The sequence below is a fragment of the Pararge aegeria genome, chromosome 3, assembly GCF_905163445.1.
Source record: "Pararge aegeria chromosome 3, ilParAegt1.1, whole genome shotgun sequence".
In the NCBI taxonomy this organism is placed as follows: Eukaryota; Metazoa; Arthropoda; class Insecta; order Lepidoptera; family Nymphalidae; genus Pararge; species Pararge aegeria.
In genome coordinates, this window is record NC_053182.1 from 8824714 (window position 1) to 8840065 (window position 15352).

General features: G+C 36.6%; 2 protein-coding genes across 3 annotated transcripts in view; both read right to left on the bottom strand.

Annotated features, from left to right (window-relative positions):
* Positions 1 to 6661, bottom strand: LOC120636887 (carcinine transporter). The gene is made up of 8 exons (XM_039908451.1): positions 6551 to 6661; positions 6197 to 6433; positions 5958 to 6125; positions 5314 to 5572; positions 4477 to 5103; positions 4213 to 4394; positions 3076 to 3254; positions 1 to 246 (listed from the first exon to the last, which is right to left on the bottom strand). Exons 1-8 carry the CDS (start codon positions 6602 to 6604, stop codon positions 51 to 53), a joined length of 1902 nt encoding a protein of 633 aa, XP_039764385.1. The 5' UTR covers positions 6605 to 6661; the 3' UTR covers positions 1 to 50.
* Positions 6662 to 7678: 1017 nt separating this feature from the next.
* Positions 7679 to 15352, bottom strand: part of LOC120636925 (junctophilin-1) — a 36009-nt gene continuing 28335 nt past the window's right edge. Inside the window, exons 6-9 of one of the 2 annotated variants that reach the window (XM_039908494.1) lie at positions 13368 to 14850; positions 10756 to 10875; positions 9213 to 9419; positions 7679 to 8461 (exon numbers count right to left, since the gene is read on the bottom strand). In XM_039908494.1, coding sequence (XP_039764428.1) covers positions 8375 to 8461; positions 9213 to 9419; positions 10756 to 10875; positions 13368 to 14850 — 1897 coding nt within the window. In that variant the 3' untranslated portion in view covers positions 7679 to 8374. The remainder of the gene's footprint in view (positions 8462 to 9212; positions 9420 to 10755; positions 10876 to 13367; positions 14851 to 15352) is intronic. The other variant, XM_039908492.1, reaches the window with a different exon arrangement.

Genomic DNA, 15352 nt, shown 5'->3' on the forward strand with positions numbered 1-15352 from the left:
CTCGTATATATAAAATAGATTATGTAATTAACTATTTTAAACAGTATAACTTAAAACCAATAGGTCATCTTTAAACTTCCGTCGGTGTCTCTCTGGGTTTCCAAAGTGCTTGCTTGGCGAACTAGTTTCCGCATTGAGTTCCGTCGTATGGGCTGCATATCTGGCAACACGTCTTCTATGGATGGAGCTTGCGTTAATTCTAATTGGTCCAAATTTTCGTAAGAATCTGACTCTGGGACTGCGCTCCTGTAAAAGAAAGTAAAATTCCGATATAGTTTAACTTGTGTTCTTTATATATCAAAAACCAGTGGGTAGGACTTCGACTTTACTTTCTGGGAGCTGAGTTCGAACCCCAACCTTTAAATTTTCTCAGTTGTGTGCGTTTTAAGCAAATAAAATATCACTTGCTTCAACGGTGACAGAAAACCTCGTGTGGAAACCTGCATGCCTGAGAGTTCTGCATAATGTTCTCAAAGGCGTGGAGTACACAAATTTGCACTGTGCCAGCGTGGTGGACTACGGCCTTAAACCCTTCTCTTTGTGGGAGGAGACGCCGTCCTGAAGTGGCCTGGAATATTTCTATTTCTACGTCTATTTCAAAAGGCAAAAATTCCCCTGAGGTATAAATAAGAATTATTTGTTATGCAACCAAAAACTTCAAATTTATTCCGTAGTATTTGGCAATTAGAAAACTAGTCTTAATTGTTAGGACGTCGCAAAAATGTTCTTGTAGAATATTATTTGTAGCCAGCATGTTCAGTTCTATGTAGCGGAATGTGGCAGCGACGTAGCCTACCGCGTAGAACTTGTCTGGACTCTGCACGACTCTCGAGTCGTAGCGCGCTGCTACGCCGTGTCCTCAATGTGTAAGTGTAAATAAATCCTATAACCTTCAGGTGTAACTTGCAATGCAACTATTTGAAAATAATATTTCCATGTATGACTTTGGTATATTTATTGTATGTTTACTGTAATACCGTAATGTTTCAGCACAGTATAATACGACTATTATGCGAATACGAGTGCCTATTTCTAGGTAATTTTGAAAAAACGTCGGTTTACTGTACTTGTGGTAAAAAATAAAACCTGTACGAAGTTTGGAACCATCTGATCGGATGTTGTATTAAATTTGTTTGATCTCTTTTTCACTATAGTTAATGACGGAAATTCATTAAAACAACACATTCACCATACAGATTATCAATTCTTACTACCTATAAGAATAGTTGCAAAAGGTTGTGCAATATGCAGATCAGTTAAACTTTACGCTTACTACTATTGCTTCATCATCATCATCATCACATCAACCGATAGACGTCCACTGCTGGACATAGGTCTTTTGTAGGGAGTTCCAAGTTCCACGATTCTGAGCCGCTTGGATCCAACGGCTACCTGCGACGCGCTTAATATCGTCTGTCCACCTCGTTGGGGGTCGACCAACGCTGCGCTTACCAGTACGGGGCTGCCATTCCAGCACCTTGGGACCCCAACGTCCATCCTTTCTCCGAACTATGTGCCCGGCCCATTGCCACTTAAGCTTCGCGACTCGTTGAGCTATGTCGGTAACTTTGGTTCTTCTACGAATCTCCACATTTCTGATTCGATCGCGTAGAGATACTCCGAGCATAGCTCTCTCCATCGCCCGCTGAGTGACTCTAAGCCTTCTTATGAGGCCCACAGTTAACGACCATGTTTCAGAGCCATAGGTCATCACTGGCAACACGCACTGTTCGAAGACTTTCGTCTTCAGGCACTGAGGGATTTTTGACGAAAAGATGGCACTATTGCTTAAAGCGGTATTATTTTAATATTGTTGACGCTCTTGTTTTAAAATAATAATCCTTATTTTAGTAATATCACTCCCCTTCGTGCCTTCTTCATCATTAAGACAATGGCGAAGTACCTACCTTGTGCCCAGTTGGCACGCATAAAAGCCATATATACCTTGCGAATATATTGTAGATTGAGTTCCTTAATATAATTTTAAGTATTAGCAACAGTTTTCTCAGTGCACGCTAAATAATGAATTTTATAAATAAAAATATGCTTTTGCTTTCAAACATTGTAGCCTAAGTTACTCCCTTATAAATTGACATGCTTTTGGTAACAAAATGTTTACAATCGGTCCAGTAGTTCTGGAGCATATTCGGTACAAAAATGTTTTCTCTTCATTATATTGATGAGTATTGATAAGTATATAATATCTAGAAAACGAATGCGATATATCTAAATTAAAAGTGGCGAATATAATATATATATATATATATATATATATATATATATATATATATACATTTATATAAGTAGCTACTATCATAATTCGAAAGTATGGCTTCTGCAAATCCGTAATCGCTAACGGATTACCGAGAGACGAAGGTAATCTTTTAGATAAAAATTAGTAATTTTGGAGGAGTAGGTTTAGGTGTATGTACAAGCCTAAAGTATAACAGTATTAATAATAAGGAAATATTTTTTTTCTACAACAATAAAAAGAAATAGGTACTTGTATGAAGTTGTCATGTATATAAAAAAGTTTAGATTTTGTATAGTAATAGATAAAAGTAATTGTAATTTTATTAGTTAAAGTTGTAATTTTCAATATACATTTTTTATATGAATTCCCCTGCGACATATCTAAGTAAATTGGTCCCATACAATCATTCATTCTACGACCCACCGCGTTCCATCGCCCGCGCGTTGACTAAGCATAATGCCTAAGAGCTACGTAAAAGAGCATGATCTAAAACAAGGTAGCACGTTTTAACAAAACAAATCTTTATTCCCGAAAACCTGATACATTTGTTTATATACACAAAATAACTCGAAAAATTAACGTGGGAGTTCGGGGAGTTAGTGGGAGTGCGAGGCTTCGGCCGTGACTAGTTGTATCCCCACGAACAAATACGTGCTAAAAAGCGATTAAACATTCCGTTCTATGTCGCGTATAAAGCGATTAGGGATTAGGGTTTAATATAACTGTCATACCCTAACAGGTTAACACGTTACACTTTTAGACTAGGCAGTAACATTTAGTGGAATTGAAGAAAAAAAAGAGAAATAAATTAATAAAGCTACCTTTGGCCACCGCAAGCTAAACAATCCTTATAAGTCCAGTCTTTTCCAAACTGCTCCCCCTCTTCGGCAGTCTGGGGTAGGGGACAGTGTAGCGTTTCCGGCAATCGGAGGGCTGTAATCCCTCCAACGACCGATACAGCGCCCATGAGTACAAGTGGCAGCACCAAATTACTAGTTCCCTACGAAAAATAGGTAGGTTTATATATATTTACTATTATATAAACTATATCAAGGTTTAAAGGTTTTAAAGTCAAAGTCAAAGTCAAAGTAAAAGTCAAAGCTTGTTAGTCTTCTTCCTCTTTCAGAGTACTTACTACTTACTTCCACTTACTACTAACTCACCTTGTTCCATCACAAACTGTTAAAGATACAGATTGTTAGTCCCAGACCGCCGATATAAGCTGGAGTTCCAAGAGTAATGTTCCACTTTTAAGGTATATGGCAAAAAAAGGGAAAACTTTGATCCTATATACGTAAGTACTCCACTTGGGCTACTGCGTCTTAACAAGCACCATGGGCTTATATGCATAAGTCCACTCCGACCATGTTTTTATTAAATAGTTACGGTGTGATATATTTTCTCAGGCATTTTCGGAAAGTTTTAAGGTCAAAGTTAAATAGTTTTAAGTGACAATGCGAGATGGTGATAACAAAAAAAAAACAACCGACTAAGTTTCTCGTGGGCTTCTTCCAGGGCGCGTTTGGAACCCTCGTAGCTTTAAGTTTAAGTTGACGAATTTAGTTATCGCCATCAATAATAAATAAATAATAAATATACTACGACAATACACACATCACCATCTAGCCCCAAAGTAAGCGTAGCTTGTGTTATGGGCACTAAGATAGCTGTTGAATATCTTTAAGAATATAATACATATAAATACTTATAATAAACAGATAAATACCCAGACACTGAAAAACAATCATGTTCATCACACAAACGGACGTGGGAATCGACCCCACGGCCTTGGACTCAGAAAGCAGGGTCGCTGCCCACTGCGCCAATCGGCCGTCAATTCACTTCTATGTTATATTTTACGTGTAATATACGCATCAAAAGTGCCATATAAGGGTATGTCCCTATTTGAATAAAGAAATATTTGACTATTACTTTGACTTTGAAAGTTTTATACTTACCAAATAATTGATAAATGGTATAATTATTAGTCCCAGACCGCCGATATAAGCTGATGTTCCGATACCTATTCCTCGTAGTTCTGTTGGGTACAACTCTCCAGCATATGGGTAAATGATCAAGAATGATGCTGATATGAAGCATTTCGATATCAAGTATAGAATTAAGGTTTCCGTTTCAGCATCTAAAACGGATTTTTTTAAGATTATTATATATATACCCAAACATTTGTTTAATGCTTTGCTGATTTAAAAAAAATGACTTACCGCTCGGAAGGAGAACAGTGACGATACAAAAAATCCCACTGATGACCATTGATAGGCAAAGAGGCCACCGACGTCCAACGCGATCCATAAGAATCCAACAAACAATGTAGCTAGGAATCTCTACCGCGGAAGAGAGGAAAAAGCTCATATATTGGTTGCTCCCGATAGCTGGCCCATAGTAACTAAGGCCAACATATACCATTTCAGACGCACACCAATTTAAAGTTATCAAAATAGTCTTTAGTCTCATGTTAGGCGTTCTACATAGAGCAAACACACTGGGAGCTTTTGCCTCTTTATATCCATGTTCTTTTTGTTCCATAACTTGTTTCTGGAGTTTTGCTGTAAACTCTTCGGGTAACTCTTTACCATTAACCCTCGCGATAGTTTTTAGTATGGTGTTTGCTTCTTCTAACCTTTCTCTCATCAGCAGCCATCGAGGAGATTCCGGTAAAACGAACCAGTAGAGATAATAAAAGAAAAACGGAACCGATGTGGCTAGTGCAAGCGACCTCCAATCGCGCAAAAAGTATGTCACACCTGACAAAAGAATTAGTCCCAAAGTGTAGAATATGCAGGTCATTACAGTAACAAACGATCTATAATTAGGACCTGCCAGTTCTAATGCTGAAATAAAGTAGTAAATTTATTTAGGTACACCACTATCATATATATGTGTGTATGTACTTTAATACTTTATTGAACGTATTACAAACTGAAAATAAACTAACGGTGTGGGTAAAAAAGGCGGTCTTATCGCTAAAGAGCTCCAGGATTCCATCCAGGATTCCGTTATACAATTTGTATTAATATTATTTATAAAAAATCTCTACTTACATATAATAAATGGTATTTGATAAACGGCTGGAATGGTTAAACCGACTATTATTCGTGCCAATACCCAAAACCAGTACTCATGTGCATATGCTGTCATCATACTTCCAAGCAGTAAAGTTGTCAAACACGCGAAAAAGGACTTCTTTCGCCCTATCCGATCATTCAGAAGTCCAAAAGAGTAAACCCCAATAGGTCCTCCGACATTTAGAGCAACTAAGCCGAGTGTTGGATAGACATCGTATTCGCAAACTAAATCAAACTGGAAAACAATATTTTTTCGTTTAGTAATTAATAGGTATTTAATAGTATCAAAAGGGACTCCGAATCAGCGAATTCTTGAATTTAAAACCCACTTAACCAAATTCACCCTAACAACAAAATGTTCCTAATTAACGGCCCAAATTCTTATTCGTTCTAACGTTTGCTACAAGCATTTACTAATTAGGTACTTCTACCTATATGTACCTACATGAAAGGATGATAAAAATAAATCTAAACGATATTTTGCTTGTAGGTTCGAGACTCAAGGTTTTTCCGCCCAAAAGAAGGCTTCTAATCATGGTATGTTCTGATTTGATTTTTGTTTTGGGATATTTAAAGTTCTGCGTCAGGTACATGTGAAACAATAAATAAAAACTACTTACGTCGATCACGACGGAGGATTTCACTTCCGATTTGTCGTATTCATAGCCATCCAGACAAGGTTCAACAGGCCAACTTTCATTTACATCTATTGGTTTGCCTGTGCTTAATAACGCAGACCAATCCACTGAGTATCGTACACAACTCTCAAAGGTTGTATTATCATTTTCCTTAAATGATTGAAGATGTTTAGATTTGTTTTGTTTTGAATGGTATATGTAAAACTAATTGACCTCATTACCTTACGTGGGATAGATATCATTTTACGATTATCTTGCGTCATGTTGTATAGTTCCGGTACTTTGCACCAGTGATCAGGTGTGTCGGTCATAAAAAGCTGGTTAAAAGCACAAAATCCACATGGAAGGCAAGCGGGCAGGCACACGAACCACAATAGAAGCTTCTGGTATACGCCAAATTCACCAATTTTCGGTAAAACATCGTCTAAATCGATTGGGTCGTCATTTATTTCTTTTACCTTTAAAATGAACACAAAGTTAACTAGACTTTTAGGCGCAGAAGGTATAAAACTGTTAAAGTAGAAATTGCGTTTACACTGTTGTTTTAGTTTAATTGCAAATTAAAGACTTGTTACCGAAGGATGCTCCTGGGCACTGAACCTTCTTAAATTGTTTGAATTCTTGGACATAATGTTTGTTTGTTTACATTCACTTAATTTAGTATATAGTTCCACACAACTAGCGGCTGTTCTAGTCGAGTAGTTATTGAAGTACCTTGGTATTGGCCGAAGCCATATAGTATTAATCTAATTGATGAAGGGAAATTGTATATCTACCTAAGCCATATACTAAATATGACCCAGTTTATATTGTTGCAAGATTGCTTGAATGATAATAAAATGGCTTTCGTTTAACTTCCCAATATCCCTTCCACAAAAAAATTGATTCTTGCCCGTTTAATCCTTTACTGCTCTGTTAACGTCCTTAGAAAATCGTTTCTGCCGTTCTAAAGATTAGTAGCCCATACAAACAGGCAGCCAGACAAGACTTTCTTTGAAATAATTATAAAGAGGCAGTATTCATATACGGTCTATAATTAACTGAATGGATATAAATAAATAAAATAAAATATTAATGATTTTGTTAAAATATTTTATTTGTGAAACGTAGATAAAATTGATACACGTAGTTTAAAAACTCTTAAAGATAACTTAAAGTTTTTACATAATAATGAAATTGCAAAAGTTGTCTTACGTTTAACAATATAAAGATTGCGCGATTTCCCACAACTATCGTAATTGTACAGCGTATCAACAATCTCGCATGCACACTTACTTGTAGTATTTATAACTTTATAGTTATATAGTTATAAATAAGATAAAATTTTACTTTCTTATACATATACTATAACACCTTCAAATACATGAAATTGACTTCTTAGTTACAACACAAAATTTCATATTAAAATGAAGACTTTTAAAATTAAATACATAAAACTGTTTATAAATACATTATATCCTAATTACTGGTAAGCCAAGTACAAATGTTCTAAGTTTTATAATAATATAACATCCCTTTTGGTATCGGTACCAGTATCAATATATAACATAAGTAGGTATAAGGTACCTATATGTACGCAATTATAATTTTTTGTACATTTAGTAAGTTAGAACTTAAAATAAAATCAGGCTTTTGCCATTTATATTAATTATAGGGATGTTTAATTCGAGTTTAGGAATAAAAAAATATTTTTTAGTGTTCAATTTTGCCACAATAAAATATACAATAGAAATATACAAACAAACATCGACAATAATATATTTTCTACCTCTGAAGGTGTAAGAAATTTACAACAGAGCCTGAAATTAAAATTATTTTGGACCGCCGGAAGTATAGAAGGTTTATATATAAACCCATAAATATTACAATATTATGGTCTCATTATTTAAATGTTCCTTAGAAAATTCTTCGCTCATCATCATCACTAATTTGCGTTCCGTTTTATTTCTACCTAAATGTATGTATTTAGTAAGGCAAGCATTTAATATTACAAGAAGGGCGAAAACCTACAATATGCAGGTTCTTGAGTAAATCGTGCATCTTACATTCGAAGTTTTCGTCTAGTGGTCACAAAAATCTCACTCTCACACCATAAGAATTTATATTGACTCGTCGAGGGTGGGGCATATTTGCACTTTATATCCATATTTTTTTCTCGCTTTTCACACTTTCACAACTTTAATAAAAGTACACTAGCAAATCGAAGTCCTTATAAATAAAATCGTTTTGGATGGTAAGATTTAATAGTTTAAAGGGGTTTAGATTATGTAGTGATTAACTTAAGAAGTATTTTCACATCGGGCATTGTTTGGGCGGTGTCGAAGTTTATTATACAAAATGTTATGTACACGTGCAACGTCACACTGCGAGAAGAGGCGCGCTTGCGCCGCCCGCCGACGCTACGTGAGCAACTTGAAAAACATGATGCCTAACGAGATGTTTATGAACAGTACAAGGATCACTAGTTGCTGCCGCGAGAACCAGTCCTGGAACAAGAAAATATTCATTATGGTACGATTGACTTTAGGAATACGACACTCGTCACACAAGATTTAAAAAAAAATTGTTTTAATAAGTTTGTATAGACCTTATCGCGACGTAGCGATCTCTTCGATCGCTATGTCGCGATAAGGCCTCCAAATTGTATGCGCTGTTTTGTTTTTCATTATGTTTTATTTTTATTTTTGTTGAGTACAATAAAATGAAATCAATTCATTCTTTCATTCATTAAGTCATTTTTACTAACCGAAGTGTCATGGACGCCCTGAAATTCAAGGACAAGCTGTTGTTACCTACTTATTCTTTATTTTACTAAGTCTATCACAGAAACTTAAGGTCATTCATAATGAGTGTGATATTGACATTGTTTGATTTTGAGGAGCCTGATCCATGATCTTGTTGCTGCGAATTCGGGTTTTGGGGGCTAACCCCAAACCCCGAATGAATGAAGTGGGTAAATATTGTTATAATGTGATATAATCATTCGGTTTATGAATTGTACTGACGTAGCTTGACCAGCTCAATCAACAGAATTTGCACTGTTCACTCCACCCTTTACGGAATATAATAGTAACTAGTTGTCGCCGTCGACTTTGTGTGTGTGGTCCGACACATGTATGCCTAAGGTTCAGCCATTCTGGCGTGTTTGCGTAAGAAACATCCATGCAAAGTTTCGCATTATTAATATAATTAGTATAGACAAGACGGATATACATAGTATAAATAAAGTTATATTACCTTTACTTGTGGACTAACTAAGTAGAGAAGGGGGTTGGCTCTTAGTTTTTCGGTCTCTTCGTGCATGCGCCGAACCTCCTCGCGTCGTGCAGAGCCTAACGCAGAGACCTCTTCTCGCGACATTCCTCCACCGTCCGGCAGTCTAGGCATACCCGCTACGTCTGGCAGCGATTTCTTGCGTTGTAGCGTTTGAGGAGTGCTGAGCATCTGAAATTGTCAAATAATCGTTTCTGTAGATCCAGCAATGTCGCTTCATGCTTTCCAATTTTCGATTCGCTAATTATGTTTTACACAGATCCCCAAACTTAATTAAAACACCTGTAGTGCTTTTCACAATTTTTTTAGCTGATAAGGTTAGCACTATGTTTTACTTTTTAATATAGCTTAATAAAAAAATATATTAAAGAATTGAATGTTGTTCTTCTAAATAATTGCAGCGGGAGAACCCTAAATTCTGCCACTGGTATTATATGTTTTTGTAGTAGGTTAGGAATTATAGATATACTTTTCAAGAACGATTATTTTGATATCGATTTAAACACCCCAAAGTTAAAGTTTAGATGTGAAATATTGTAATGCAACAGTAGAGTTTATTCGTTATCGAGTTTGCTGCTTGATTACGATTTATGCTGTGGCGATTTTTGTGAGTAACCGGGAAGAGGCTTGGCAGATTATTTATTTATTATTCAAAATCGGTTTGTTAGGCTTTATTTGTTGCTAGTTTATTTATGTGGTAACTAGCAGCAAACAAAACCTCAGCTATAAGGCCGCTGCGTCTGTAGACAAGCTCGTAAAATTATATGGTGATGTTGTTTGTTAGACCTAATGTGGGGAGTTTTAATGATTGTAATCAAGGCCTAGTCTTAATAGCTTGAGTAGATACAGTCCAGACATCTTCACGTTCGCCGACTTTTTCATTAAAATAAAGTATTACGTTTCCGTTGTTTTAAAGTTGTTAATCCAGTAGAGGGTTCAGAGTCCACACGTTAAAAGCGCCGTTTAAAACTATGACCTTACAATAATAAATTCATTTTTAGCTCTCGGTGTAACTTTGGGGTTGAACATCAGTCGTGAATGACTGCATAATACGGGCCTTCTGCTAAGAGCTAGCAAAACTTCGCGAGGATGCCTTCTCAGTATTTGTTTCATAAAACGAAACCGAGAGATTTGAGCGGAGGAAGAAGGATTAGTACAATTGTTTTATCTAATAAGTTTAATAAATTTTCCATCTATTATTTTTTTACAAATCGAATATATCGCGATAAATCCCCGCATCTGTCCAATTAATTAACCTCTACTGATTGTCCGTCACAATCTTGTCAAATAGTCCTTATTCCGCAAAGGAACGCTTAGCTAAAATCCATCTTCCTTAAAACCCTTTCGCTTCGCAAAACCGCTTAGCTTTTCGGAAACGGTCACATAGTTTTACAAATTAGTTTCGCATCATCATATTATCCAGTGAGCTTTAGCTTTAGTGGTGACACAGCTTTGGATCCATGAGGAATATTTAAGGCCGGAAAAGTAAACTGTTAATTTGATTTACCTCGACGGGAGGGACATTTATCCAGCTTTCAGAAGCTCTCCGTGCAAGTATAGCTGGCGAGCACATAAGGTCGTCGTCTTCATCCTCATCTCCTCCTTGATACCACATTGTATAACAACGCTACACTGGTTTCGTATATTTACTCGTATGAATTAACCTATACCTACTACGGTGTTTATTTTAAATGCAATTTTACGCAACACTTATATCATAATGGTTTTTTTTTATTAACACATGAAATATTTCCACTTAAAAATTATTATTTATGTGTTTATATTGCAATATGCCGTATATTTTCCATTAGCAGTTAACTAGTATTTTCTATTTATATAATCAGCGAAGAGGTGATGCGCGGAAAGCGGCAGCGAATGACTGTCTCAATTTAGAAATAGAACGGGCTGCCCGCCCGAGATCTGCCGCCCACCGCCTACATAGCAAAACGTAAACGCGAACACTATATAACTATGCTAATATATATCTACTACTCGCATATAACGAGTACACTAACAATTATTGTTTCGTAAGTAAAATGTTGGAAACAACGTCTTCGCCGTACTTTGGAGTCATTTAGTCGTAACAATAGGCAATATGATTTATTTTGCAAAACTGCCCTGTTATGTTCAGAGGTATCCATTGTAGCAAAAAAATATCTTATTTTTACGGAAATTAAAGGTATTGTTGATATAAATTGCAAATTATTTTCCGTATTTACATTTTCCGTAAAAACGCTCGCCGGGTGTCATGGCCGTTCTCTTGACGTCATAGGTAAATCAGAACTTTAGTCCTTTTTCCATAGCTAAAGATTGTTTTTGGTATTGATATCAAAAAACTTAGCAACGGATTGTTTGAAATCAGGAAATTAATATACGCAGAGATTTTCGAAGTTCAAGCGGTACAAAAATATGTTATATAAACATCATTTTGAATTCAGCGTTTCATTTTTTTTTATAATTATTAATTGATGGAGTCCTTGAGTCCACCAACCTGAGGCAAAGGTGTTAAGCCTAAGGTGCCTGTAATTACACCGGCAACCACGCCCTCCCGACCGGAACACAGCATTGCGACAATGCTGCTAAGCGGCAGAAATAAGCTTGGCTACTACCGCGGACAACCTCTGTCACAAAAAACTCTTCTTATACTTATCACTTCGTCATGGCTGATTTTGCACTTTAATTTATTGAAAATAAATGCCAATCTCACTTAGACGTACAAATAAAAATACTATTTTAACAATACATAAATCATATATCATTAGATAAATACAATATTTGAGCGATTCCTATTAGCATTTAATAGAGCTCTTTCTTTTACAGGCATCTTCGACTAAGCATACCATAAGAAATTAGCATTACTTATTTATCGAAATATTGTGATTTTTCATGTAAGGACTTCCTAATAGAAAACGTATACAGTTATATAAGATAAACTCTGTTTTTCGTCTGTTTGACTGTCAAGAGATTTTTGTCCATTAGAACCTGCTTAGAGTATGCAATTAAAATTATTATTGAATACTAAAGACGATCACTTCATACTAAAAGGATCCATCAATGCCGCGATTCCTTCTTGCACATTGACCTTCCTTTGTTTATGTAATCGACCAATAAAATCTTTTAATCTACAAATTTTAAATGATACCGCATATTTATAAGGTGCAAAGGCATGCATATCTCAATGTTAATATTGTATCTAGGTAGTGTGCTTTACAACAAACTCATTATGATAATTAAAACTATATTTTCTATACTTAGATGAATAATAACCCATCATACTGCTTAATTTTTTTAATATAATTATAATGATTTAGAAAGTGAGCTGGTATATAACTGGGTTACCAGATATCGATCACTATGGCAAAGCAAGAAATAAGCGTTAAGATTTCAGCAGTCTCTGGAAGGCTCTTTAAGCTCAATACGTACAGAAATGCAAAAATCAATCAGCCCTTGAATGTGGGATGGAATCAGGCGTAACTTTGCGGAATGCCATGATATATTATGAAAATAAAGCTTAATTTGTTATAAGTACACCGCGAAAAAGTGTTACTTAACAATTATACATTTAAAAATCAGCGTCTCCTGATGAGGCTCCGGTGCCGTAGCGAAACGTGCGCAGAGAGTATATTACCGAAGATATGTTTGGTGTGGAGTCTTAAGATTGAAGAAATTATAAATTGCGCCATACAGATTCTCCTGTTTTTCGGGGAGTATATGAAATTAAGCATTATTTCCATAACAGCTCTTATGTCTGCCTCCAATACTAACTTTATCCTTCTAGGTAGGTTACGGTACGGTATACGTTTTCAAGATTGTTTTTGAAATTACCGCTGTTACAACGATATTTTTTTGCGTTCCAAATTATTTACTACGACAAATCTAACTATATAATTTTAATGCCTTTTTTCATAACTTTTTATTTTTATTTTACTGTAAAAGCCACCGGAAGTTACTTTCTAGTATAACTGCTTTTGGGGATTTCACTGCTCCCATATTTGATTTGTCAGGATTTTATTCATAAATAATTCAATAAGGTAATCAAACTAGGTAGCATTTGGGCTACGCAGCATGGTCAAATATCATGGTTATCTAGGAATTCAAGAATAAAGACAAATGCCTTACCTTTCGTCCTCCTCCTCCTCCCCCTCCACCCCCACCTACAGGCGCAGCAGGTGGCGGCGCGGGATTTTGTGCTACAAACAGGCTTTCTGTTCTTTTCGGTTGATACGGTGAGGGTGAAATGTCTTGTCCTAGTGTTCTTTTCCGTAATAGTGATTCTTCGAAAGGCTGGTTATCTCTCGAAGACGCGCGTGAAATTGACCCTCTACCGGAAGCTAAGTGCCCGTTGCCTGCAGGAGTACCGGCTCGAGACGGAGGGCGGGATGTCGACATGGGCTGAGGCGCGACGGATCCAGCCCGTGAGCCGCTGCCAGGAGGCACAGCCTCCACTGATGGTTGTCGCGATCGCCTACCGTATCGATCCACACTGGAATCTCTACTTGGAGGTCTTTTATAGTGGTCAAAGTAGTCAATAGAAGGCCGACTCCCAGGTGGCCGCTGCTCACGATCTCCGTTAATAATGTCTTGCTCCGTTGCAGGAGTACGATAAGATGATTGGTCTATTGCTTGTTGTCGATAAATTTGTTTATCTGGCGTTTGTCTGTAGCCTTGTTGGTCCATAGGAGGTTGTCGATACATCTGTTGTTCTGGTGCTTGTCTATAGCTTTGTTGATCCAGTGGTTGTCTATAACCCTGCGGATCGATTGCCTGTCGGTAACCTTGAGACTCTGTATTTAATGCACTTCTATCAAGAGGTCCTTCTGAATGTACTGTACCGGTACGGAGTTCGTTTCTGGCATAGGCCGCCATACTTCCATCCGTATAAAGATTACCTTGTGAATCGTGCGTTGGTAAAGCGAGAACGCTTTGCCTGCGTACAATTCCCGCTGGGGAAGTCCAGTCTTGGGATGGTCTCTGATTTATTGGTGGCCGTATGGAAGCCGAAGGTCTGCGATTTTGATTTTGGAATTGTTGGTTCATTTGATCAATATGTTGTTGTTGCTGTTGTTGTTGCTGTTGTTGTAATCTATAAGAAGATGATGCTGGAAGTTGACCATCTGGCGATGTTATGTTATACCCACTAGGTTGATTTTGTGTACTTCCAGGCGGAACCCAAGTATCTTGGTTTGGTTTGTAAAATTGATCATACTGAGGACCAATATTTCTGACATCGGTACCATAACTGGGACTATTGGATATTCTTGGGTCAACTGTTTGTCCTATATTAGGATATTGGCCTGACGGCCTTCTCGAAGTCACCGCATTTGGCATTTTATTTGTTTGAGGAAGTTGTGAATGCATCGGAGGGATATGATTTGGAATGCTCTTGCCGTCCATGGTTTTATCGGATCCTTGAGTCACAGGAGCGACCTGTGATTCGTATATTTTCTGTCTATATTTCTCTCTTAAACCTATACGATCAAAGCCAGGGTGCTTAAAGTCTGGTGCGAACTGCTTCGCAGTTGTTTGTGCTATATCACAGTCTTCTTTAGCTTGGTCTGCCGCTTCATCGGCTTGTTCGGCTTTTCCTCTTGCTGTGGCTGTCCTGAATTAAATATTTATATTAAAACTGAGATTCAAGTTAAAATATATTAATAAATATACTACAGCAATACACACATCGCCATCTAGCCCCAAAGTAAGCGTAGCTTGTTTTATGGGTACTAAGATAATTTATTACTATCTTCCTTTGCTTAAACAAAAAATATTATATTTCTAGAGATAGAGGAACCTATATCAGGTTATGCTATAAATATATATATTTTTTAAAGCATAACTACTGCAGAGCGGGTTGGTGGGCTAAACCTGTATAGTAGTATATTGGGTAAGAACTATGTATATTAATTCCGATAGTATGTAGTATGTAGGTAAAATTTATATTATAGAACAATTATAGAAGTAACATTAATTATAAAGTAAAACTGACCTTTGGCAGACAATAAATTTCATAAAAATTAAAGGGAACAATTTTAAGATTAATACACTCGGAGGTAGATCTCCCTAAATGAGATGTAATAAATTTTAGCCCAATGACTTATGAAAGTTGA